The sequence below is a fragment of the Anopheles darlingi genome, chromosome 3 (assembly GCF_943734745.1).
Source record: "Anopheles darlingi chromosome 3, idAnoDarlMG_H_01, whole genome shotgun sequence".
NCBI classification, from domain to species: Eukaryota; Metazoa; Arthropoda; class Insecta; order Diptera; family Culicidae; genus Anopheles; species Anopheles darlingi.
In genome coordinates this window covers 65482071-65508467 of record NC_064875.1, presented here as the reverse complement: position 1 = coordinate 65508467, position 26397 = coordinate 65482071, and the positions used below count along the sequence as shown (strand labels likewise).

General features: G+C 51.2%; 1 protein-coding gene across 1 annotated transcript in view; it reads left to right on the top strand.

Moving 5' to 3' along the window:
- LOC125955302 (fringe glycosyltransferase) overlaps positions 1-26397 on the top strand; it is a 106811-nt gene that overhangs the window by 20380 nt on the left and 60034 nt on the right. The window contains exons 3-4 of the mRNA XM_049686403.1: positions 15803-15851; positions 24344-24446. Coding sequence (XP_049542360.1) covers positions 15803-15851; positions 24344-24446 — 152 coding nt within the window. The remainder of the gene's footprint in view (positions 1-15802; positions 15852-24343; positions 24447-26397) is intronic.

Genomic DNA, 26397 nt, shown 5'->3' with positions numbered 1-26397 from the left:
TCCATTGAGATGCGCGGGACAAACGGACGGACGGACGGACGGACGGACGGACGGACGGACGGACGGACGGATGGACACCGCACAAGTGGTCGGATCGTTGGCTGACCGGATCTGACCGCAGTAATAACCGCGGTGACCGCGGGCGTCAGAACCACTTGGTTCCAGAACCACACCAGACCGAGACCCGTCACTCACTCACTCACCCCGATCGAAGCCAGGGAATGATGCTGCACTTTGTGCTGATTCCGTTGAAAAGGCCGCCCTCGGGAGGGGGGAGGGGAGGCAGACGACCCCGAGTACGTGCCGCGGATTAGAGGGAAGGAAGGCAATGCAACCCTTCTTCAGTGTCCGGACCCGCGTCCCGTCGCAGACTTTTCGGGGCGCGGGCGAACAAAAACACTCCAGCCAACTCCAGCCTTTGACTTTGACTGGACAAATCATGCGCGCGGGACCGTAGGGGATTTGATAATGATGTTGATGCAGAACGCGTGTTGTTTTGCTTGAAATACCAGAGACCATCCACTGGTCCAACGGAATCTGGTTGGTATCGGCATCTCGTCATTGCGGCATGGGGGGCATTTTCAGCGATCCCGGAGTCCAACCCCTGGTGGGAGGGTTGGAGTTTGATATACTTGAGTGTTGTCTTAGGAGGATATTTATATTTGGTTTCTTACCTCGAAATCCCCTCCAAGAAGTTCGATAAAGGCGCATCACGGTTCAAGTGTGTGTGTCCGGTGGAGGTATTCTGTGAAACTCCTCCACTTATCTTGAGGTCAATGAGCCCCCCGGCGATGTACTGGATGTAAGTGTCCGTCACAGAGACACCGTAAGGTCGTTTCGCAGGTCACAGGGACATCGATCGATTATCGTAGTGACAATAGAGCAAATAAAGTAAAGTTAGAATATTAAGCTAGCATCTAGAATACAGTATCAGACAAGCTCTATATACCGCTACGATCGTCAAGATTGAATGCATATCGCGGACCTCGATAGCATCGACTTGGAATGCATCTTGCAAAGTCGCGAGCGCACGCGCTCACCAAAGGCGGTCGATAAAGGAGAATACAATAAATTATTTCCATTTATTGTTTGCTCCTGAACCCTCCTTCCTCTCGTACTGCACTCCCTCCTCCGCCCCTGGTGGCGGTGAGGATCAGCTTTCGTTCGCGACGCAAACACAAACACAACTCCTCGCGCGCTTCGGCATCATTGTGCAACGAGTACCGGACCGTGCGGGTTATGATCGGTTGCGCGATTCGCGCGAAATGGAAATTTAAACTGGATCGTCGCCCCCATTCCGATGCATCCAGACGATCCACTACGCCCTGCCTACGCCCTGCCGAGCGCGTCCGATTACCCGGAAAGCGATCGTGTGTACGGTGGTCATGCAGATTGCTATAATGCAGCGTCGCCATGGTCGCCATGGTCGTCGTCGTCGTTGGCCAGGAAATGCGTCTCTTTTGCACTCTGTCCAGCGCGCGAGCCAGACGGGCGATTCAGGGTTCACGCGCCCACACCACACCCGGGAAACCCACTCCGGATGTATCAAGAGTCGCACTCCGTCTGACCATATAGGCGAGAGCGATCGCAAGCAGATCGCCGGCGTCGTCGTCGTCGCGGACGTCGCGTTGTCGTACTCGCCCCCGCTAAACCGTGGTGAAAAGAAGGGGTTGAGAGGGGCGTAAAACTGACAAAGGGGGAAACCAGTTTTGGGCGCCGCGAGCAACACAACGGCCGCAGTGCCGCCGCCGCGGCGAGAAAGGGTGACCCTTGGCTTGATGGCTCGCTCGTGCCCAAGATCAACGACGCCTCCGGGCGGGCCCGACTGGACGGGCGAGCCGCGTGCCTAGCCTAGCCAGTGAGCGAACGATCGCATTGGAACTTAACCGGATTACCGGAGTCCCGGGTAACATACCGTCGTGGCCTGATTCCAATCCAGAGAAGGGAGGCCCGTCGGAGGTGTCGGAGCCGGTCGGAAAGAACCCACAGAACCACCAAACTCCTACCCTTTGCCTTTATGAAAGGAAGACTTCTGAGCTGCATGTCTGGTGGTGAAAGCGTACGCTCGCTTCGCTTTGAGGCTAATATAATTATCATAATATCTCAATTAGCTGCGTTGGCTGATGACGATCTGCTGCTTCTCATAATCTGCCTAATTACCGCCATCGCCATCGGAGCGTTGATCATGGTTTGATAGACTCGGAATCACTTCTGAAATGCTCAGCTCTACGCTCTAACACGCTGATGTCATGCTTACGCCAGCACGAATGAAGCAAGCAGTTGTCACCTTCGTTGCTCCAAAGTTATCCAGATCGCGGGAATCGCGGGAATCGCGGAAGCGCCAAACAATGGTCAATGGTCCCGATGGTCGAGAATGAGATATGAGGAGTTCCCTCCATGGCCACGGCCTCTACTACATGGCTTAATGATGGTCCACACTACAACGACCCATTAGCGATGGTCAACGACTTTCCAATTCCTACTAAATCGACCATTTCGAGGTCCACAACCGACCGACCAAACGTTGGAACAGTTGCTCAATTTATTGCTCAATTTATGTTGGTCAAAATCGCGCTCCCGGGAAGGGGGAGGATGATTTGCGATCTCTTTCTCTCTCATCCCCCCTTTTGATTGCCGCTAATTCCGCGAGAGCGTTGCACGTTTGCTTGGCGATCGCCGACGCCGCGCATCTTTCCAGTTGGGACGTCCGATTTGGGACATTACCATTCTTCAACTTCCAGAAGTTCATGGGGGACAGACCTGAGGTCTGTGAGATCTTAAAACTGTGAATATTATTAGAATAACTTACCTTTGAAACTAGGGACAAAGGACTGAGCACCTGAGGGAATCGGTGTGCTCATAAATTCGTCGCTCATAATCGACTCTCTCGCTGCTCTCCACTCCACATCACTGGCCAGGGCGATGACGCTATAGGGCCCTTGTAACAAATGGCCCGGGATCGTACGATTAGCATTCTAATGATCGTGGCTGCAACCATTTCAATCCTATTAGCCGCTCCATTCTCCCAGTTGTTTATGTGATCCTCGGCTTGAGCCTAGGTGAGAAAGGAATTGCCTTTGCCGTTCCTCCTCCTCTTTTCCTTGTCCTTGTGACAAACGCATCAGCAGCATCATCATCAGTGGGAACTCGGCGATCTCGTGCTCCAACGTGCCACTTCAGCAACTTGGGATGAACATATTAACCCATCTGCTGCGCGGCTGTCGTCGCTGGGTTAGACCAGCGCCTAGGCAGACGAACAGACACGCTAGCTGATGCTGATCACTGATTGGGTTGCACCGCGGGATAGCGATCGTGTGGTCGACGTCGTCGTCGCCATGGCCATCGTCGGTCCAACACCTCTTTCGCTCGGAATAGTGCAAAAGTCGGAAATCGCGCCGCCGCGCATCTACGATAAGATCGGACACCATTTCTTTTATCAGCGGGAGCAAACAGAGGGCGAGAGAGAGAGAGAGAGAGATGGACGACCAAATGTGGTAAGAAATCATGCAGATGCCGTGCCGTTTGAGCGGTGCCCGAGGTGCCCAAGCGAACGCGAAGACCACCAACGGCTTAATTTATGAATCGCGCCACGGTTCGCGTTCCGTTTTCGGATTCGAATCCATCCTATGATCCGAGTCCCCGGTCCCGTCGGTCGATGGCGCGGATATTATTTATGAATTGTTCACACTCGTCCGACATATTCGCCTCGGTGTGTGCTGCGACGATGAACCAAGCGCCGATGCATCAGTGAAGATCGCTGCGGATCTCAAGCATTAAGCGAATTCGCGCCGCGCCACGAGAGGATGCGATGAGTGTCACTTTATGGCGGTCGAACGAATCCGGTAGATACCAACCGTAACGAATGGACTTCTTATGCTCAAGCGGCGGTCATATTTATGTCACCGCGGTACACCGTACTTTGCGGCCAGTGGACGTTGGCGTTATAATTGAAAAAAAAAAGCGGATGCCGCACTGATGAGCCTCCAGGCTATTGACGCTGGCACCGAGCGGCGTGAACATGATCATAAACATGCCAACAGCCCTTGGGACCCCTTTGGCACGCTCGAAACCGGCTCTTCGTAAATCATAATCAAGTGCAAATGCGTTGCGGATCGGTTGCGTCGCATTGTTTGCAGGATTTGCGTTGAACACCCCAAAAAGGGACATTCACCTGGACATTGAGCGTGAAAGTGGCTTGCCGGTTCGAAGCTCCGTTCGAAGATGAACCAGAACAGATTGTGTGGCACGCCAGCACACTTGGCCAGCCAGCATAAAACAATGTTATGCCCGGCAGCAGAACCTCATCTCGTAGCCGCATCTCTCTTCCTCTCTCTCTCGGTCGTTGCACGCCACCAATGGGTACTCCCCCGGGGCGAAAACGGAGTTTTGCGAGCGATCGCACTGGCCAAGATATGCCAGCTGTTGTGCTGGAGTGGCCAGCATAACCCTTCTCGACGCAGCAGCAGCAGCAGCAGCGCCAAGAGACCACCCACGTGCGCGGAGAAGCGGAAAGAAAAATTAAAATCTTTTTGTCTTCTGAACCCCCCCTTTCCGGCGCCCAATCTGGTGTGTTCTGATCGCTGTTTTTGCTCCTCTGCGCCGCGCTCCGCGAAATGTATGCGAAAATGCAAATTTCCTGCATCTCGAGCGTTCAGCCACGTTCAGCTTCTTATTTCCAGCGCGTTCTTGTCTTGTCTTGTCGCTCTCTCGTACGAAAAAAACAAAAAACCAAAGTCCTTAACGAGCTCTATCGATTGCAATTTACTGCTTCTCGAGGATCTGATCGAGCGTCACTCGTCGCACCTACAACCGACCGAAAGAGAGAGGGAGACCCCGAGGCCGCGGCCGGAGACAAATTAACGATCCACTGGGGCGAGGCATTAAATGGTGAACTTCATCGATCTACTTCTTCCGAAGGTATAGCACATGTGCCTGCATGTGTGTGTGTGCGTGTGTTGGTGGGGGTGAGTCTGCATTAAACATGAGCTGGATTCGATCACTCACGTCACGCCACATTGCGTGCGTTCACCATCACCATCATCAGCGCTTATGACGTTCAGGTTCTGTGTCGCCAGTCGCCAGGTTCTGACCGGGTGCTATACCGGACCATTGTTGCCCATTTGTCCCTCTGACGGTGACATGCCCGATTAGGAATGCAAATAGCGGAGTGATCGGTGCGATCAGCACGCCAAGCCTGCGAGTGAGCTTCAAGCCATGTCGAGGGCCTGCAAAATGGACGTTTAATGGAAAGCTCAACAGGGAATCAGAGCGGTGGCCCATTTCATCTACATAATTGGCAAACGCTCAGAGCCGACCAGTTGCGCCGTACGTTCTCGTACACTCGCGAGTATGCTGCAGCTGGACGCAGTTTCAACCCTCGAGGGGACCAACATTACAAATTCTAATGAGCAAATCGGGACCTGTTGTTCCCTCGCATGGCAGAAAGAAGGCAAAAATGCCCCCTCCCCCCCACCCCGGGGAATGCCAATCTAGAGCGCATCTGGAGGGCACATTCTTGGTGACTCTGCTGGCACCAAGGGACATTCTTGAGTCTCGGGAGTACCGTGCTGGATTGGAAAACGTTTTTCCATTCTTTTTTTTTATTCTTACAGCCTAAACACTACCATCAACACGGCATCACGATCACTATCACGATCACACGTTGTCCAGGGATGTGGTGACCGTCCGTGAGTTCCTCGCGTTCTCGGAGACAGCCACCGACTGGCTATCGGAGAAGTGTTTAATGCGAAATTAAGTCAATTGTTATTTATGAGCAGAACCTGTCCAGCCCTCAGCCATCCAACCCCTATCGTTGGCTAGTGCACCAAATTGTCCAACTTGCTTTCCTCAGCCCCTCCTCCCTCCCCTTTCACCCCCTTCCACCATCAAGCCATTTGCCATTTTCGCCGACACAGGACTCCAAAACTAATATTATCGTCTCATCCATCATTGGTCGATGGGGAAGCCGAGGTCGTATACTTCCTATTGTTTCGGTAGCCCTCCCGCTGTGCCACACCACCGCCCGGGCGGACGGACATCCACTGTTCCGACGGAACAGCGGCTTGGCGTGTCGCGGTCGGTCAACGGGCGCAATCGCAAATCTGTGCCGTGCTGATTGCACGCTAGACGCTCGCCCCCAGCTAGCGTTTATTGTTGTCGCTATTGTGCCGTGCTTGCTTGCTGTGCTGCCTCATCTCTGGGGTCTCTGGGAAGGGGGGGGGGGAACGGTTTTTTTTTTATCGATGATTAAAATCACATTCAAATTGGACCGGCGACCGGCGAGCGGCACACGGGAACGGACCTTCGCTTCGGCTCCGTTGTTTTCCGGAGTGCGCGAGCGCGAACGGCGAGATTTATGATTAGGACGAGCGAGTTGGAGCAGCACAGCAGGGGAGCAGCGAGCAGCCGGCAGTCGGCATCCAAAGATGGCCAACAGTCTTCGTAGCCTTAGCAGCCGTAGCAGCAGTCCATTTCTCAATAAGGTCACTCACCAGGCGAGGGCGAAACGAACGGCTGGCCGGCGGCCTGCTCCAGAAGAGAGCTCGGAGAAAAATATGTATTTTTGTAGCCCTCAAAAATGAGATTCCTTGGAATTATGAATCGTCCAAACCCAATTCGTTCCGAATTTAACGGTTTTCGGGCGAGAGAGAGCACGGTACGGGTCTAGAATGGTCCCTTGCACCACGGTGAAGGTCACCAGCCAGCCACATGCCAGCCAGCTAGCGTGTTATTTACGATAATTAACCGAACGTGGAACGTGCAGAAATCGGACATTACATAACTTTAACGCGCCGCACTCCGAGGACCACCTATTGACACTCCCTGGTGGTGTGGCGCTCGCAAAAAAAAACACACACACACACACACACGTACACACAGCATGTGGTCAGTCACAGATGACAATTCAGTTCCAAAGAAGAATGTTTTCCATAGCATTCTCTCGGTTGCCGGTGTTGTGCTGCTTTGCAGCAAAATGGCGCCCCCCTCCTTCCCCCTCTAGCACAAGAATCCAGGACGCACAGAACGCACGCACATGTTACTCGAACCCGGCTCGACTGGCCAGCATAATTGTTTCATGTTATTCGTGTTCAGCGCCGTTCAGAACAGGTTCATCCCTGGTTCGTTTCGCGAAGAATTATTTTCTCCAAGCTGCTCCACGGATGATGATACTTGTGCGGCTGCTGCTTCTGCACAACAACCTGCTGCTGCTGCTGCTGCTGCTGCTGCTGCTGCTGCTGCTGGTGTTGCGGTCAGAGTTTAAGTGCTGCTAGTCAGCCAGAGGTTATGTCGAGGAACGATTGCTGAGCTGAGAAGCTGGCAAAAGAAGCGAAGAGAAACTCTAGCGCCGAACGCGGAGCGCATTTCAAAGTTTTATCACGTTTCCCCCGGGTGTGCAGTGGAAAAAGAAGGGGGAGGGGGGAAGAAGCGGGCCCTGTAACGGCATTGATGCTGCTTTCCACTTTCCCGCCAAAGCCGAAATGTCTTGTACAACGCTTGCGACGCTGTCCGTCCGTCCGTTCGTCCGTCCGTCTGTCTGTGATGTCTGACAACAGCATAATGGTTGCCTGGGAAGTGATAAAACGGTACAGCATAAACGGTCGTCGAACGGACGGACGATGCGTTCTCTCTCTCTCTCTCTCTCTCTCTCTCTCTCTCTTTCTCTCTCTCTCTCTCTCTCTCTCTCTCTCTCTCTCTCTATGTGTGTGTGTGTGTCCGGTCCGGTCATTTCCACGGGGACGGCTACACCGAGATTCACGCATCGGAGCGCCACCGAACAGCATCGAACCGGAATCGTTGGCCAACTACGACTTGCTCAACACAACTTGCTATTGCTCTTCCTTCGCTTTTGCTGCTTCTAATCAATCTCCAGCCGGTCTCCAGCATGTGTCCTGGAGCCGGTTCAGAGCAGTAGTAGCAGACGCAAACACACACGCAAAACATGGCGCCAACGCCACGCTCTGACCCGATTGCCATCGGAGACGACGGCAAATGCGTCACTCGGCCTGGCCTGGAACCCTTCCTAGCCCTCGTGACCTTCCGCGACTGCTCTCGCTGGTATTAATTAATGTTATTCACAAGTTTTATTCCGAGAACGATGACGCCCATACCCTCCCGGGGGGACCGGGGAGGCGGCGGCCTCGCCGAGCATATTAGTTCGGGATGAGTGCAAATGCAGATGCGTTGCATTGGGCAACCGAGCAACCGAGCGCGCATATGTTGTCTTGTCGCATGATGCCTTTTTGGAGCATATAGAACGCGACACAACAACAATCGGTCTCGTTCATTATCGGTGTTGTGGCTTCGTGGAAATGATGGCTTACGATGCGTAACGCACGCCCGGCACGGCACGGCACGGCGCGGATGTTGTCGGTGTTGTGCATAGCGATGACGCGAACGCGTGAGCTCACATTTCGAGTTCGAGTTCTTGGGGGTCGCGATTGCCGGCTTGTGATTTCTGCAACAAACAAACGATCCGAAAGCATACACACTCCACATGTTGTTGCACATGGATGTGTGCATGCAACTGGCACTGGCATCGGTGTACCGGACGTGGAAGCGCCTGTTGTGTGTGTACTGCTACTGATGCTGGTGCAATGAAGGGAATGAAATTGAATTAACATTTCCCACGATCTTGTTTGTGTAATTGTGCAGCACCAAAGCGCGACGACGCGATCCGTGCTAGTAGCCGATCACCGAGCCGAGAAGTAGAGACGACTTCCAAACCCAAACAACGAGCGGGGCGCATCGGCATCTGGTTTTGCTCCACCTCCACTCGGTCTCGTCTCGTCTCGGCATCGGAAGATGCACTTTTCCCACCTTCCACAGCGCGACGATGACGACGATGATGATGATGATGAGACTGCGTCTCAGGCAGTGTTTGTGTGTGTGTGCTGCTGCTACCACATCCCCCTTGTACCGAAAATCTTGTAACGATCTTGTCATCGGGACCAACAATCAGGTTCTCTCTCTCTCTGCTCTGCTTGAGACAAAGCGCAGCACCGCTTGGTCAGAGAATCCAGTAAAGGGGAGTGTTTCAAGCGAAGAAACGGCAGGAGGAAAATCAATGGGAAAATCTTCGAGCGTCGAGGAGATGGAGACAAAGCATTTCCTCCGCGGTGGATGGCGGTTTGTTCTGGATTCGCTCGCTCGATTGAATTGTTGCTCGCTAGATAGCATGCTGCGAGCTTCGAGCAAGTGTCTGGTCGGAAGAGAATCCGGTCCAACGCTTTACCACCTAATACGGTTAGCCCCCCTCCCCGGTGAGGCGACATAAAAGGATGGAAGCCGTGCGTCCACCTCACAGGAGGAAGTGCAAAAATGTGTGTCGCGGCGTCATCGCGCCATCATCGCGACATCATAGCTCAAATGCCACGGTACCATTTATGCAAAGACCGCAATAAGTATCAAGTGAACCCTAGAGATACGGCCAGAAGGTGTCGCAATTTAATGCTTCACTGGGAGGAGAGGAAAGCGTTCGAATTGAAATTGGCACCCTTGGCATTAAACAACCAAACAATAATGGTGTGTGTGAGGTGTGTGTGTGGTTGGTGCAGGGCAAATGCATCGGATTAAGCAAAACAACAAATGACTCTTTGATGGTAATGACCGACGACGCCCCCTGGTAAAAGCAGCGAGCAAACATGCGTAGGATTGCGCCATCATCACAATTTGTGGTTCCCTTTCGGCGTACGAATACACGGCGCTGGAACCATGCAGCTCCTTTAGTCCTGAGTCGCCTTCCAAGATACATATACGCCCACGTACAGCAACAGCAGGAGATGAAAGCGAGATCGTCTCGTCGTTATCTCGTTAGTATGCATCCTATGGTTGGGCTCAAATATCGCGATGAAAAATTGCCCTCGGTATACCATTCGGTACGGTGCCCTCCGGATCGGAGAATGGAGTGGAAACTTTGGTGTTTCTCAAACGCCGACGGAAACAGATTTTTAAACTCCTTTTTACCCAAGAAACACATATGTGTGTGAAAACACTCAAACGGAGTTAACAACCATTTATGAGCTGCATCAATCTGTTAACCAATTGCGGGCACCGAGCAATCCCAGAATCACTCGGGATTTGGACGTCCCGTTTGAAGTACGCGGAAAAACCCCGCCATAAAAACAACCATCAAACCAATTGTTGGAACGGAAGCTAGGTTGAAACCATTTCCATTTGTCTGCTCGACCGAAAGAAGGGGGAAGGAAAACATATTCCACCTCGCACATGCCCACTTGCTGGTGTGCTTGCTGGCGTTCCCTCAACAGGAAGGAGGAACACATCTCAACGAGATCGCGTTGTCGAGTTCGAGTCGTTGACATCCGCCACTGACACGCCGAGGGAATCTAATTATTCAACCGGATCGCAACTGAGGATACGAGAGCGAACGCACTCACTCAAGTGGCTCTCTCTCTCTCTTTCTCGCCTCTCCTTTGGTTGCGCGTTTCATAATTCCCACCGCGCGCCCAACAAGTGGTGGTGGCGTTAGCATATGCCATGTGTAACATGGGTTTTAATGGCCACATAAATCCACAAACAATCGAAGTGCGAGACGAAACCGCGGTGGTGGTGGAACAAATGTGAGAACGGAAACAACCCCTTCGCTTACGGTTTTCCTCGAGAGACAACTATGCTCTATGCTGCATACCGCGTGTACGCAACATGTAATGCTTCGTCCCGGTGATGATCCCGGCACTAAACAGAGACATTCATTAAAAGACCGATACGGATGAGTAACGTTATTGGCCCCCACGGGGAGAGAGAGGAACGAAGGAATGGAAGTAAATTTGTCATCAACTGGCCCAAAACGGAGACCATTAAAATAGAGCAAGGATGACACCTCGCTCGCTCGTTCGGTGGTGGCATGCCGGTCGGAAATAGCTCTCGGATATCGAACATCGTTCCCTTTGCGTGTGGCAATCGGTGAGCCTCCGAGCGAAACACATGTTTAGACGGAAACAGGAACCATATGGTATAGCGAGCACTTTGAAGCGACACTCGTTTCTTCGGTGCGGCTTGGTGATCTATGATGCTATCGAGCGATTGTCACACGTCAACGCACCATGTGTGACGCACCATCGGGCGCGAAAGATCATAACCACCTCGCGGAGGGGGTCTCCTAGAGAGCCCCGTAGATCGGGAAGATCAAAACCCCGCTGCGCGGTGCGTTGAGTGCTGCCAGATGTGGTCAGATCCTGATCTCTTCCCCCTTTTTTTTTTTGCTACCAAATAGAGTTACTTAAAACCTGCGCCCTACTTGTTTAGATAACAATCGTTTGTTTACTTCAATTCGAAAGTAACCGGCGGTCATCATAAAAAGAAGAGACTCGCCTTTTTTATCGTCCCTTTTTTTGTTTTCAAAATTTGATCCAGACAAAAAGCGTTGTCTGGACACGCAAACGGTCGTTTACCAACAAAGCTGCCTTGTTATCAAACTATAATCTTTGCTGGCATTGCATCTTCTCCCATTTCTTCTATCGGTTTGCAAAAGGGGGGGGAAAAAAAGAGTGCCAGACACACGCGCGTGCGCCCTTTTTCGGAAAAACCGATTGCCTCACCATTTTAAACTCCGTACCAGCGAAGGACCACCAGCAGCACCGCTAACAGCAAAAGTGTTGACACACTTTGGCATGACGTAAGCTCGAAGCAACGAAGCGACCGCGTTTAGCAAAAACATTTCGAAAAAGTTTCATTTTGTCCTCCGGTTCTTTGCACAAGGAACGTGGCCTCGGGTCATGGTGGCCGCCGGTCAGCAGCACCAGCAGCAGCACCGTCAACGAAATGCAAAACTGCCTTCATTGCCCCTCTCCCCCTTGTTCCGGTGGCAGCATACGTGGTTTTAGCGAGAAAGCGTTCAGCAATTCCAACAATAATGAGCTGGTAGACCAATAATGCACGTTGGGTGCGAGCGTCTCCTTCTGAGCAAAACCAGCGACAAGTCACGACCACCGGAGGGAGAGGCGAGCATGATGAAATGCGTCATCCGCAAACCCGAAAAGTGTCTTGTTTCAGGGCCGGCCGACACCAAACCGCGAACCACAGAACGATTAAACGAGAACGCTAAACGCCATTTAAACTCAAACCACAGTGTACAGCGCACGTGTGCTCTACCGTACGGTTGCTCTGGGGATAGCCTTTTGCCTTTCCTGAGACAGAATAGGAGATACGCGCCAAAGTGCATCTGTTTTGCCACCCAGTTGCCACCAGACAGCCAGAGCTCTCCTAACCCACCGCGAGGTTCGTCGCTGAGGATCTTTGCGGCATTTGTGGATCCGCCACCACGACGTACACACACACAAGTCGTGATGAAGTTGCACTTGATCGTGCACCGCCAAGATGCTGGCAAGACTTGTTTCAAACAGAAAAAGTAGAAGTAACGTCGTACATTCGGCGGTTGGTTTTGGAGCAACTCCGTTCCTCCGTTGCAAAAGATGCATCCCACCCTCTGCCCTCTCCGGGAATGGAGCAAACGAAGGGGCTCCCCTGACCCCGACTCCCCGGTCAATGGCGATTGTGTAGAGCGCGCACGCTCCACCGATCCGCCGCGAGCGTGTAGAACATTCGGAAAACATGAGTTATGTACAAATAATGTGAAACCTCAATGAGCTAATAAATCTTAATTTTTGAGCCAGCTACCATCACCATCACCCGGCGCGTCCCTAGCCCGTGGCCCGGTACGATTGTTATTGTGCATTGATTCCGCACCGGCACCGCGAAACCACGAAATCGCAAGGGAAGAGAAGGAAAGCAACCAATGGTGGCAAGTGCCAGTCGGCGGTTGTGTGGGTTTCGTTCGCTTATCTGGATCTTGTCCTTGTTGCTTCCGGCGGGGTGCGCTGTTTGGTAGTTTTTTTTTTTCAGCATACGGCACCCCACCCCCAGGGGGCTACATGATGATGCAGCTAAGGGTGTTACATCCATTGCTCTTTTTTTTTGCCTCTTTTTTGGGGCAAACCTGCAATCCAAGATCTGTCGCCAAGAGGTGTTTCTGCTGTCCTTAAAATGTAAAACTCAGTCCAGTTAGCCTGATCGGTTAATGTAAACTACTTGAAACATCGTCTACAACCAACACTACCAAGTAGCACCAGTAAAGGAAGCTCCCTGGAGGAAACAAACCGAAAGGATCCGCGAATGTTAAAGAACGTCGGAAAAAGGAAGACAGACCGCAACCGCAAACCGCAAAACCGAGCCACGAGGACGACCGACGGACGAAAACTGATTTATGCATCAATGGACAATGAGTCGGTAAATTCAAATTCAAACTCTCAATAGCGACCGGACCGGCATTCACCGGACGCAGCAGCCACTTAGACTCGGCTGCGTTCAGCAACTTCTTGGTGAACATCCGTTTCGGGCTCACTATCGCACCAACAGCACGCACGTGCCTCATGCTGGCCAATGCTGGTGACGGTCTACTCCCACTCCTTTCTGGTGTGCCTCGTATCGGTGGCCGTCTCGAAGCGGAGCGAGCGAGTGAACGATTAATCATGTCCCCGATCCCCGGTATTGGGTGTCCTCCTCCTCTTTAACTGCGAAACCATTTCAACACCCCTCGCGCGGTGTGCGAATTCAATGCCTCCTCAAAACCGTTCAGAGGGCCCCACCATTTGTTACTGTCTGTTCTAATTAGATGTTAATCAATCGATAACGAACGGATCGATGCTACGGATCGGATCGTTGTTTGTCTGTCTGCCTTCTATGCTTCCTTCCACCGGATCAGCCGCAAGCGCAAGAAAGTAAGGACGCGACGAAGTTCGCGCGAGTAATTAATCCCAACATCAAGCACCAACAGCATCGCCCACTATCCGGTTCCGAAAGGTCGTCGCGTAATTGGCCATTCAGCGGATCGTTAATTGGATCACAGGAGATGATGATGCCTCGAGAAGGAGGCCGGTGTGTGTGTGTGTGTGTGTGTGTGTGTGTGTGTGTGTGTGTGTGCGAGGCACGATTGCAATCAAGACAGAGAAAAGAGGCTCAGATCTCGGTGTCCGGATCCTAAGTAAAGATCTATTGTTGTTCTTTAATTGTATTTTCCCGCTTCTTTCACCCTGACGCTCACTTCGCTTGTCCCAAACTGTAAACTCTTGAATCTCGATCAAGAAAACACCAGAAATCCATGGATCATGGCACCTTTCGCCCTCCTCTCTCTCGCGTCCGATAATGACATTCATTCTCTGCGTCTGCCTTGCAAACTTGCGGCCACTTGCGGGTTGTAGCACCAAATATGGTCTCGCTCGCTCACAGACGCCGAGCCCACACCACATTCCCCAACCAGTCCCGGGGGACATAAATTGCGTCACATTCATCGCTTAATTGTCCCTGTATATGTATGTATATGCTGATATGCGTCATGCGGATTGTCAAATGGTCACCAGTGCCACCGCGGATCAATCGAGGCATCAACCGCGAGACTTCAATTTAGATAGACGCCACACCGGAATCGTCGTCCGGAATGCAATCAAAATGCAATTGCGCGGCTCATTTGCTGCCCAGCTACCCAGTGTCTTTCCGTGCGCGCGTGTGTGTGTGTGTGTGTGCTGGTCCTGCTGGTACGCAGTGCAGAAGAAGGTGCCGGTTGATGAGATGATTAAAATACGATAAGCAAAAAAGGACATCCCTCATGCATAGCTGCATCGCTCGTTTTGCCAGACGGTTTGCTGGTCTGGCCACAGAGCCAGAGACAGGGTTCGGTTTCCGGTTTTCACTACTGTCTGCTGCTCGCGAAAAGCTCGTCTTGTTCCCACAACGATCGAACGATCGATCGCTTGCTACTGTCGCTGGATGCTACTGGCATGAAGGGCTCGGCTTCAGAGGGGGAAAAAAGGGGTAGAAAGAAGGAGGACGAGGAGAACATGGAAGAGGATTCGTGATTTTGTGGACATATTAGGAAGTGACCAGTTTTTGTGCCGCCAGCCGCTTCCGCCGCTACCGTTCTGAACTTGCCACTTGAACATTGGACTGGACCAGATCCAACCCATGACCAGATCGTGCGTTTGTGCGGGAACACTGCTGATGATGATGATGATGATGATGATGATGGTGGTGATCGAGATCGGCGATCGAAAAGCGGAGATCGCGATCAGCGGATACCGGTGTGGTGGGGCGAGCGATCTGTCTCTGTGTGTGCGCTTGTGTGTCGCGATGCATCGCAGACAGCATACAAGTCGTCGTCGTCGCCATCGTCGTCGATCGCAGAAACCAAACCCGGGGCTCGATCTTTGATTTTTCGTCAATCAATCGATCGTCGTTCCGTTGGAGATCGTTTGATCGTGTCGTTTGTAGGTTGGATGGGAACACAGACACGCACGCACACGCATATAACGCGTACGTGAGCCGCCGGTTGGCTGTCAAAGGAAATCCCAAAGTGGCCCTTAGGGAGGGAACGGGGAGAGAAATCATCATCATCTCGGTTCGTTAGGCCCGGGGGGAGCTAACGCAGCGCCATCGAATGGCCATTGGTGGCATTCCCAAAGCGGAGCGAACTCCGTCTCCTAGGACGAGACTCCCCCGAGAGAGGAATAGTGTGTTTAATTAGAATCATTAGGAATAGCTTCTGGCTCCTTCGACAGCTTTCTGGCCAATTTATCGCAATCAAGGCAGCGGACGTAATTGATCATCGGTGGACAGGACAGACAGGAGAGCGAAAGACGGAGCACCGTGTGCTGGTGGTGGTTTTCCTTCGGTTTATTAGGAGCAAACAGCACCACTTCCTGTTTTCCATCGATCTTGACTGTTCCGCTTTGGTGTGTTGTTGGCTTTCTTTTCTGAAAATTAATTTCCTTCTTCTTTTTCTTCTCCTTTCCAGACGTGGTTCTTCACCGACACGGACGATGCGCACTACCAAAAGCTGACAAGTAAGTGTTGTGTTTTTTTTTTGTTTGTCCAGATCAGCTAAAAGGCGAAAAACAATTTATCAAACATTCCAAAGATAAACAAACAAACACTAGACACAAAAGTTTATAAACCGAAATCCTCCTCATAGTCTTTACCGCTTCCTTTGGCTAGGTTTGAGCTTGACAAAAAAAAAAAGATTTTTATTTTTGGGTTTTTTTTTGAGGTTATGGTGTGCCATCTCCATAGCCAGCGCGGTAGACGCGCAGCACAAAAAGTTATCGAATTCCCTCGATCGTTCGGCCAGCCGTAGATGGGGGAAGATCGTCTGCCTTAGCAACAGCAGCAGCTTTTATGACGGCGCACTAAGCCTCCTGAGATGTCGTGTCTCTGATCCTCGGAACATGAGCAAGCCACGTAGCCACCGCTGAAAGCCTAGGAGCGGCCTATCGTCCGGTCGCTTCTTCGTGCGTCAGCCTTTTCGCCTTCACGAGATGAATCGACGACGACGACGACGCCGAGGACCGTTTATTAAAATCGAATAAAAGCGCTGCCTAATTTATTGGCCGCATTGGCTTCTCGTTTTTCGTTTGTTCTAGCACGTAAACAACTTAACGACTCAATGTTGCGCGGCTCGATTCTTCGATCTTCGATTCTTCGAACAGAGAGAAGAAAAAAAAAAGCAGATCCTAGATCGCACGATCACGGCTGTCTAGGCCGCCGCCGTCGCCACCACCACCGCCCCATCAGTCAATCGTCTGATGGGGATGACTACTTTTTTGGGGCTTTTTAATTTCGCTCCCAGCAGCACTTCCGTGCCCGTGGTAGCGAGTTGTCTCCGGCACCAAACGTCATTCCGATTGCGCTCAAACTCCTATAAACCGGAGTTGGTTTCTCCCCGGGTTTATAGACACAATCACGATCGACGTTGCTACGAAAGGGTGCGTCCCATAGACCGACAGGGCTGGAAAGAGAGGGAGGCCCCTGACTGATTAATGGCCACTTCATTCCTGGTCCCCCCCCCCTCCCCCGGTTCCATCTCTGAACGATGTCCAAAATGTCCCAATCGGAGGTCTCGGCTGGTGCGGAGTGGGACCTCTCTTCGATAATTTGATTTTCTTTCGAACTCATTAAATTGAATGATGTGATCGGATAAAAATGGGCGACAGAAACAAAAACAAACAAACGGACAAAAAACGGCGAAAACCAATGGTGGGGACAACGTGTGCGTGTGTGTGTGTGTGTCACTCTACCTGTTTGATCGTAGACGTCGCTCTGTCGCGATGTCGTAAAGCGTTTAGAACTGCTGCTAAGATATCGCCGATCGCGGAGGTCGAATACCTCTCTTCGACATCAGTTTGATGGGCGCCAGATCGAGTCACTAGCCCCACCATCGTACGATCGAGAGTTACTCACTGGCGAGGTCATAAGTCCGACCCGGGGTTCAAGCGCGTATCATCGAGATGGCCGCCCGGTCAAAGGTTCCACTTTCTCGAGAGCAAGACAGAGACTGCGTTTCATGCGTTTGTGGTACAAAACCGTTTTTACGACACCGTTTGTCGACGTGACAGTACCCCAAGGAGGAGGGGTTACACGTGGCCCGGGAGGAAACCCAAAAAGTCCCAGGTTCAGCATTCGTCCTATAAATCGATCGAACAATAATAAAACAAGGCGTCGGCATCATATAAATCCTGCAGCAACGACTGAGAGGAGCATCTTCTTATCCCTCGCCCCAAAAAATCGGGCTCGTCTTTGGCTCAGTGACTCAGATCTCGAGGACCCCGACCTCCTCGACCTCGTCCACCGGCGACGCACACAGACACATACGCATAAATAAATGTCAGCTTGTTAGTGACATTCTGGATCGAAATACCTCCTAATGATGTGAAATTCCGCGCTCACGCCGAATTACCCACGCCGGTCCGCTACCTTCAGCTCCAGCGCGCGCCCGAGACGCTTTTTGGGGGTCTCCGGGACCGGGTAAGCCGGAATCGGACATCGGACCGCGTGGAGAATCTTCTTCAAATCGAAAGGAATCTCCGGGAGCTGGAAGGAGGCTTTGAAAGTGAAAGAGGAATCCCGTGAGCGAAAAGCGGAAAGCAAACAGTGGAGCCAAACAGACCGATCGACCGACATGACCACACGGTCGCTCCGTAATCAGACAGGTTAACGGAAGGCTTAGCACCAATTTGCAAAACATTTCGATCGCAGCGCGGCAAATGGAAAGGGCCTTCTCTTCTGGAAGCAAATTCTATTCCGGACGGATCGCGAGATGTGATGACGATCCTTTGCACCCTTTGAGACTAGCTCGAGGTGGTGCCTAGTTACGAATGAGACGAGTCTAGCCAGTCAGTCAGACGCACAAAAGCATCAACCTCGATTCTCCCCTCGATTGAGCATGATTGATGATCTTCAAACCTTCCGTTTTGGGCCGCGCTTCACGAAATACGCTCGCCCCTCGATCACCTTCTTCACCAGCACCACCATCCTCGGGTTAGCTTGGCCCTTCCTTTTCCCACCGATTCCTAACCGAAGTCCCTTTCGCGCCGGGGGTATGACTTGCGCTCTTCGCTCCGATTCTCCTCCGGGCTCCTGTCAACAACAATTTAGACAATTTTATAATGGCCGAATGAATGGTCGTCTCCGCTCGCTACGTCCGTTTGCCTGTTGGATCGGATTGAACGTCGGAAGAAGGAGGGAAAATATTCGTGGATTTCACTAATGAAGAGACATTCCCAGTTCAAGTGGCGAACGCGCGCGCGCACTTTTTTCGGGGACGCTGGGATGAACATTTGTTTTTGTGACTTTTCTGGTGGATCAATACACGGTGCGTATGAGAGCGACCGAGGTTTTGTGTTGCCATTCCGCGTGCACCTAGCTCTGCCAGACATGTTTGCGTTGCTTAGGAACACATCTTGCAACTCATTTTTGGATTTTTTTTAACAAAAAAGTACCAAAGAGATGTAATAATTCGGGCAGGAAACAGCAAAAGGATGATGCCTGGGGACTCCTCAAACACTATAATTGTAGCTTCGAAATGTGTCAAATCTTGTTCGATCGCAGCAATCAACGAAATGATGTGGCAGGAGGACCACCTTTACGATCGAGCACCCTTACGGTGCACATGCAAAGAAGAGGGTTGATACCTGATGCTCCTTCTTCTTTTTCTTCTTCTTCTTTCATACATTTTAACATCCTCATCCGGGACACACAAATTTCCATCCCTCGAGTCTGCGTCTGCGCCGAGAAAGGATGTGATTTTATGACCTCGCACACACACACATACACACACATCGTGCGATCGATCCTGGGCTTCTGTGTCGCCGGATGAGATCGCAGAATTCGCCGACGTCGCGTCCAATCGTCGCGATCGCTAACGAAATTGTGGTTGTTACGGTGAGAGGATGGGAAGGAGCGACGACGAGGGGCATAAGAAACATCGGAAAACGGTAGAGAATAAGCTAATCAAAATGTTCGGAATAATTTCCCCTCTTTTCCCTGGTTCCATCTTCAGCTCCGAGCGCATGTCGTTGCATTTGATGACGCGCCGCGGTTCGCGGTCACTGTTGTAGTTTGATTTTCCCGAATTTCATCCACCCACCGTACACCATCCTTCTTGTCCTTGTTCCTATCGCTCGAGACGGTCGCCGTCGTCGTCGTCGTCGTTTGTCGCCTCGCCAGAAGGCATGCAAGTGCCACCGGTGGTGCGCTCAATTTCAAAATGACGCGATGATGACGAACAAGCGCAACGGAACGGATGCACGCACACACACACAGACAGACACGCACACAGGTCCAGTCTTGGGTTCGTTTTTTATGATTTTATGTACCTTCCCTTATTGCTGGCGGTTTTTAATGAGAGCACTAAATTGATTATGATTTCTACTGACCGAACCACACAAGCCACCGAACAACAGTCCCGGCAATCAAGGAAAAGGACGACATCGGGGAGGGGGGTCGTAAATCAAACAACAACGCGTCTCTCTTTCACTCCCTCGAGCGGAGGCCGAGACGATGATGATGATGATATGTGAGCCGTTTGAGCTTCTGGCTTCTGGTGCGCGTTTGATCCTCAAACGCGGTGTTTTTTGGGGAGAATAAAAATCGAGAAAAAATGATGAAAACAATAGCCACAACCGGAGGGATGGGGAGGGGCTTCGCTTGCTTAGTGAGAACAATTTTTCCTCGGGGCCCGCGAGGGTGGGAGGACGGATCGTAAAATTCAATCAACAACAACCACACGGTGGTAATCAGAGCATAAGAGGGCGAAAAAGATAATCAAAGGTGCTTGTGTGTGTAGTGGGGAGGGACCGCTTGGTAGCTTCTTGTCTTGAAAGTCGTCCGGTTGTCCGATCGTAAAATGGAATGACAGAAAAGAGGAAACGAGCCGCCACCCAAAAAGAGGGGGGGGGGGCGGGGACGGGTGGAAATTTATTATTTGCACAGCTGTAAAGCTGTAATGAGCGCACCCTGCACCATAAATCATTGGCAGAGACTGACGCAGCCTAGAGCCAGTGTCTAGAGCGCTGCCGTTTGGGTTAACTATTCCGCGAAGGCGCCGGGATTCATAAAGAGCCACAATCGAGCCGAGCAGTTTCGCACGATCCCCACCCATGGGATGTGACCACCGCCGAGTGAGTGACGGACATTCCAGAGGCTTATCGCTTCTCTCTGGGCGGCTACCTCAAGAATCGCAGCCAGCAGCAGCCATCAGCGATCGTCGCGATCCTCCTCTATTCTTATCTTAAATTTTCACTTCAGGGCCTCCATCAGGGCAGCTGATTGGTAGGGAATGTCGGTGGCCTTCACCTCCGATTCTAGAATGCAGATGATGTTTTATGTTAATGCTCAAACCGGGCACCGGGGTTTTTGAAAGGGGCCCGAGGACATAGACGACGACGAAATAACTCTTCGCCGAGCGAAGCGACGCTTATCGATCTAGCCCGTTAATTGTTGATCGCGCTAGCGAACACACGCACACGCACACGCTCTGTGGCCTGGTGTATAGGTCTCTAGGCCAACCGAATGGTCAACCGAAAAAACCCCCCCGGGATGACACTGTTTCACTAATTTATGAGTACCTTTTAAGCGAGAGCACCTAGGAACCAAATCGCTAGGGGCCGGCGTGTGTGTGTGTGTGTGTGTGTGTGTTTGTCGTGAGTTTAAAATCTTGTATCATTATGCAGCATCTGCGCGAAAACGCTCGCGACGGCCTCGCGACGAGCACACTTTTTCGACGGAAATTAATCGATCGTGACACGAGCGATGGTTTTCCGTGTTTTCTTCTACCTCTTTGCTTTCGCTTTAATGGGGGGAAGGGAGTGGGGGAGGAATGACTGGGGTGAGTGGGCGTACGGATCAGGTTGCACCGTTCTGGGCGCGCTGCGACGAAGAAGAGATAACTATTTTATGATGACCATTTATGCTAATCATTTTATTCCATTCCGTTGACATTTTGGGGATTGGGGATTTGTGGGGATTTGTGGGGGGGAGGGAGGGAAAGGGGGTTTGTGCATCCCTTATCCCCTTTTTGGAGGGGGGAACATTAAAAATGTGTGACAATGCGTACGTCTCTATGTGACAGAAACACACACACGCGCGCAAACACATATATAACCGTTTTAATGGTCCTAAACTGATGGCCAAATTTATGACAAGGCTCATAGCGAGCTGACGGTGCGTGCCATGATCCAGCCCGGTTTTTAATGCTGTGTGAAATGGCAATTTCATCCCACTCACCCACTCTCCCTTAATGCCCGCTTGCGGTCCCGACAGAAGCACCAGCTGTTTGATGTGTCTATCAAATTATCGACTAATTTTTGGGTGATGAAATGCGTGGCGTGCCGTGGCGTGGCGTGGCCAGCAACGTTGGCAGCGCTACGATGCGCCGCATGATAAGGAGAAAGCGTGTCAAGAGGCATGTTGGGCCACGTGTTGTTCTGCGGGAGAGAGGGACAGGGTCCGACCATTGGCGACATCTTTATCGATTATGTACCCCTCCGCATTAGGGAATGTCCTCCACATTCCCGGTCACAGCTCACACCCCTTTCCTTAATATGAAAACCATGTTTGCTGATTAATGATCACTGTTACAGGACTGGATCATCATTTGCGTAACTTTTTCTCGGGTTCACGCGCGCACGCCATTTTAATTGGAACACGAATTAGATCTCATTAAACGGTCTCTTAACGCCAGAAACGATAAAAATAAAATAGACAGGATTTGATGCGTGTCGCTTGTGGTGCACAACACCTTCAACCTGTCGAATCGAATGCCTCCTGAATGTCACGCACACATTTAGTGTGTTAGTTTTGAACACCAGCGGTGGGGAGTAAGCCATTAATTATGGTCGCGTATGGGCTCGGTGAGATTTTTATGTTTATGATCGAGACGCAACGAACATCCGTCCGCTGCGCTTTGAAGGTGTCCAATAGCACAGCACGACGACACTGTGCCGGCTTCGCGGGTCTGTTGTTGTGGTCACCTCACCACCAGCGCGGCATCGAATGGCTTGAAAATGGTTGACGGAAACCCGATCGAATGGAAATAAGACACACACACACACCGCAAAGCACCAAACCTCGCCTCGGACTGTCGTGGCGCGGTTCATAAATTCCACCTTGACGTTGGCCGTTTCTTGTCCGTTTCGTTTCGGTTTCGATTCGATTCTCCAAAAACCATCTTCCCGCCCCGGATCGGAAACAAAACACAGACAACAACGGCTACAACGCTGCCTTCCTTCCTGCCCGGGGGCCGAACCCATGTGGCCGAGTCACTCCAAAGACTCGGGACCCTGCACATAACTCTGACAGAGTCTAATTTATGTCATGTCCACGACTTTTCGATAACGTTATTATGCTGAATATAGCCGAAAAGCGAAGGCGATTCCGAAGGCGGGGACAGCTCGGGCATAATAACTGTATTGTCCAAGGTCAGATCGCTGGCTGGCTGGCTGGCAAGGTAGATCTGCTGGATGCGGCTCGATGGCTGGATCGGCATTCATTCTAGACCCTAGACCTACTAGCGCGGCAAATGGGAGGCAAATGCAAATGCCTCGTGGTCGACACACTTGGCACACTATTAGCGAGCTCATTAATGACAGCATCAGATTTTCAGATCATTATCGCGATAAATTTCGCGAAAGAAGAAGCGACCACATCCGCGCGCCGGCATTCGGTATTATTTCGGGCATCTTAGCCTCCCACAAAAGCTGGCTAGAAGATGTTACCGATTTTTATTGCAAACCGTCCGTGGCCGATGGTGTCCCCCTTTCCTTCCGCGATGCCGTAGACAAGCGTTCATGCTTTATCTTTTTTTTTTTGACCGCCGCCGCCGCGCATTCGTCTTCTCTCCCACCTTTTTCGGGGACCGGGGGCGCTCTTTGCATTTTTTGGTAAAAATTGAATTTCTGAAACAACATCAACATACCGGGAGTGCGGAAAAGGGAAGAGGTGAAGGAAAAGATCGACGCATTATTCAGTTTACAAGTTTTCGAACCAACAACCGATTCGTTGCTGGCCGGATTAAGCGAGTGTGTGTCGCTGGAGCGTGTAGTGCGTAGGTTGCGGGTTAGGAGAGAAAAAAAAAACATTCAAGAATACAGATGAAGATGAGATGCTCCGCTCATAATGTGTTGTCGCGAAGCGATCCGCGTGTCCGGGCCGGGAATCGCCATCGGGATTTGTCGAGACTTCCCGGTAAAAAAAAAAAAAGAAACAAACACAAACACGCACACGGCGCGGTTAAAGGCTGCTAAAATTGAGAAGAGAACGGCTTCGCTGGAAACTTTGCTTGTTGTTTTGTTACTGTGAAAAGCGATTGTAAACCATTAATGTCACCGTTAGTTTATGTCTTCTCGCATCAAATGCGATCCGCCGGATCATTCCCACTGCCCCATTCCCCCCCCCCCCCCCCTCCAAACCGGTTCGAGCGTGAAAGGCGCGCATTTGATGGGCCTCCGATAAGCTGCAAGGCAATGGGCTGGCTGACCGGACAGACAGGTACCGGACCTCGATCCAATAATCAACAGAAAATCAAATGTTGATTAGATAAAGGAATGCTACGGCCGATCGAGATTGTGGTGGCGGTGGTGGTGATGATGATGATGGTAGCAGTAGCATCGCTGTCACTCCTCCCTTTTGGCAGATGCTGCTAACTCCCGGTCGGGTGTGCCGGTATAATCCGCATCTACCGGGAGCCGTATCCGCGCATCCGAATCCAATCCAATTCCGCGATCTCATCCCATCGCTCTACGACTCTGCAGCAGCCTTCATTCGAGCTTAATTAATCGGGCATTTCATTAACATCTTCGTACCAGGCACATTGGAACCCCCCCCCCCCCCCCCCCGCGCGATGGAAATGCAAGACAGAAGCTGCTTCTGCCGCCGCTGCTGCTGCGCCGAAAAGATTTGCAACAAAAGAATGGCAAAATTAAATTAGAAAGAAATCGCGAATTTGTGGAGCTGGTTTCATTAATATCTCTTCATCTTTCCTGTTCCTGTTTTCTTCCTGCAGATAACCACATGGTCAACACGAACTGCTCGCAGGGCCACTTTCGGAAGGCGCTCTGCTGCAAGATGGGCAAGGAGTTCGAGTTTTTCCTGGACAGCGCCAAAAAGTGAGTATCAAAGCCAGTCACCTTCACCTCCAGAAAACCTGAAACAAAATAACATTTCGACGAAAAAACTGAACAACATTTGACGCAACTTGTGATCGAGAGACACGAGTCGTCTATCTGGAAGAGAAATGAAGCACAAACGCCGGACAACCGGCCGCGATAAAATCGAAACCGCAATAGAACCGCGGTGTGGATCCCAAAAGCCAAACAGATCAGACCCTCTCTGTGACAGTTTGCGACGATCCTGGACGGTGAAAGGTGGACCAGCCAATTGTGGTGACCAGAGCCAGAGAGTGAGAACGTGATCGTGGACCGATCAATTCTAATTACCATTTACCTCGATTTGGTTCTTCTCCACCGCCATTGGTGGTGGTTGCATCAGCACTGTCCAATTTAATGATTTCTCCCCGTGCACGGAAGCGATGCAACGCGAGATGTGTCCGCGATATGCCATGTGGGGACACACACACGCACGGTGGTTCTTCGAGGTGAAAAATCGCTTTTAATATACCTGTACCAGTAGTTAATGGGGAGCGATCTGCGGACCGTAGAAATTATCACTTGCTTTAACTGTCTTCACGTGTATGCCACTCGGTAAGACGACGGTTGGTCGCATCGCCGAGCCGAGCTAAGCGTGGTTGTTTTTTTGGATACTTTATTGGTTCAAGATATTCGTTTAATTAAGCCCACCTCCGCGCTGCCAGAGAAATTAAACCATTTTACCATGCGATAAAAAATGAAAACGGCCAGACAGAGAGGCCAGAGGTTTACGATTTCCTATCACGCTTGCAAACTGCATCAGCTACAGCGATGCGATGCAACGGGTCGGTGTATCACGATGGCGAGAATCTTTTTGTGTCTCCTCCTTCTGTTTGGTCATCGCGATCGCGCAAAGCGAGCATCATAAGTGAGTGCACCCGGGGAGTGAGTGGTCGATGGAAGGTGCTAATTTATGATGCACCAGCGCCACACGATATCCTACCGTCACCGGTGCTGCTGCTGCTGCTGCCGGTTCTCATCGCCCATTAAAGCCGGGAAATGATGATGTGACGATGGAAGAGTTGCGGGGATAAGGTGGTGGTGATATCTGCATCCAAAACCAGACACCCCATAAAACGGTGAGCACACCGGAATGGATCTTATCACCGAGCGATGGTTTTCGATTTCCTGTCGACATTTATTACGACGTCCGCATGACGATTCGTCGTTCTTGGCTTTCGTTTGCTTGGCTTGGCGTCTCGCCAAAAAGCCCAAAAAAAATCCAGAGGCCACGAGTCAATGGGAACCATATGTTCTTGTGTCTCGCCTTCAAAAGCCAAAGTTATGTCACTTGGCGGCAGCCCGGGCAGCTGAATCCACGCGCTCACATTTCTGTCAAACCACATGGTTTACAATCCAAAGAAAGATATTTCAATTTTTTTTGCGTTTTGCATTAGCATTAGCATCAATTCCTGTTCTCCCTGTCCCCAATTAAGCACGGATGCGCTCAAGCAGGAAATGAGGGATTTTTGTGATGAAGAGCGAATATTGTCCTCGTGAGATCTAATACACATCTCGAACGCTTAGCACGTGGATCTTCATTCCGCTGGATTAGTGCCTTAAATATATCCGGCACCACACTAGGAGCTTAGACACCATAGTCAATGTGTTATTTGAGTTTAAATCGATGTAGCTCTCTCCCTCACTCGATCGTCTTGTTTCATTCTGCCACAACCATTGAACGATCTTCTTCTCTATCTCTATCCATCAATTCGATCACCACCATCGACGAACTTGCAACTTCATGTGGCCTGGACCATGTGAACAGTGTCCGTGTAACATGCATAACACAATTGTTACGTTGGACCACCATTGGCTGCTAACCAGCGAAACGAAATGACCGAAAGCCCAGATAACATCAACGCATTCTCCTGCCCCGTGAGGACTGAGCTCGTAACCCCCCGGTAACATA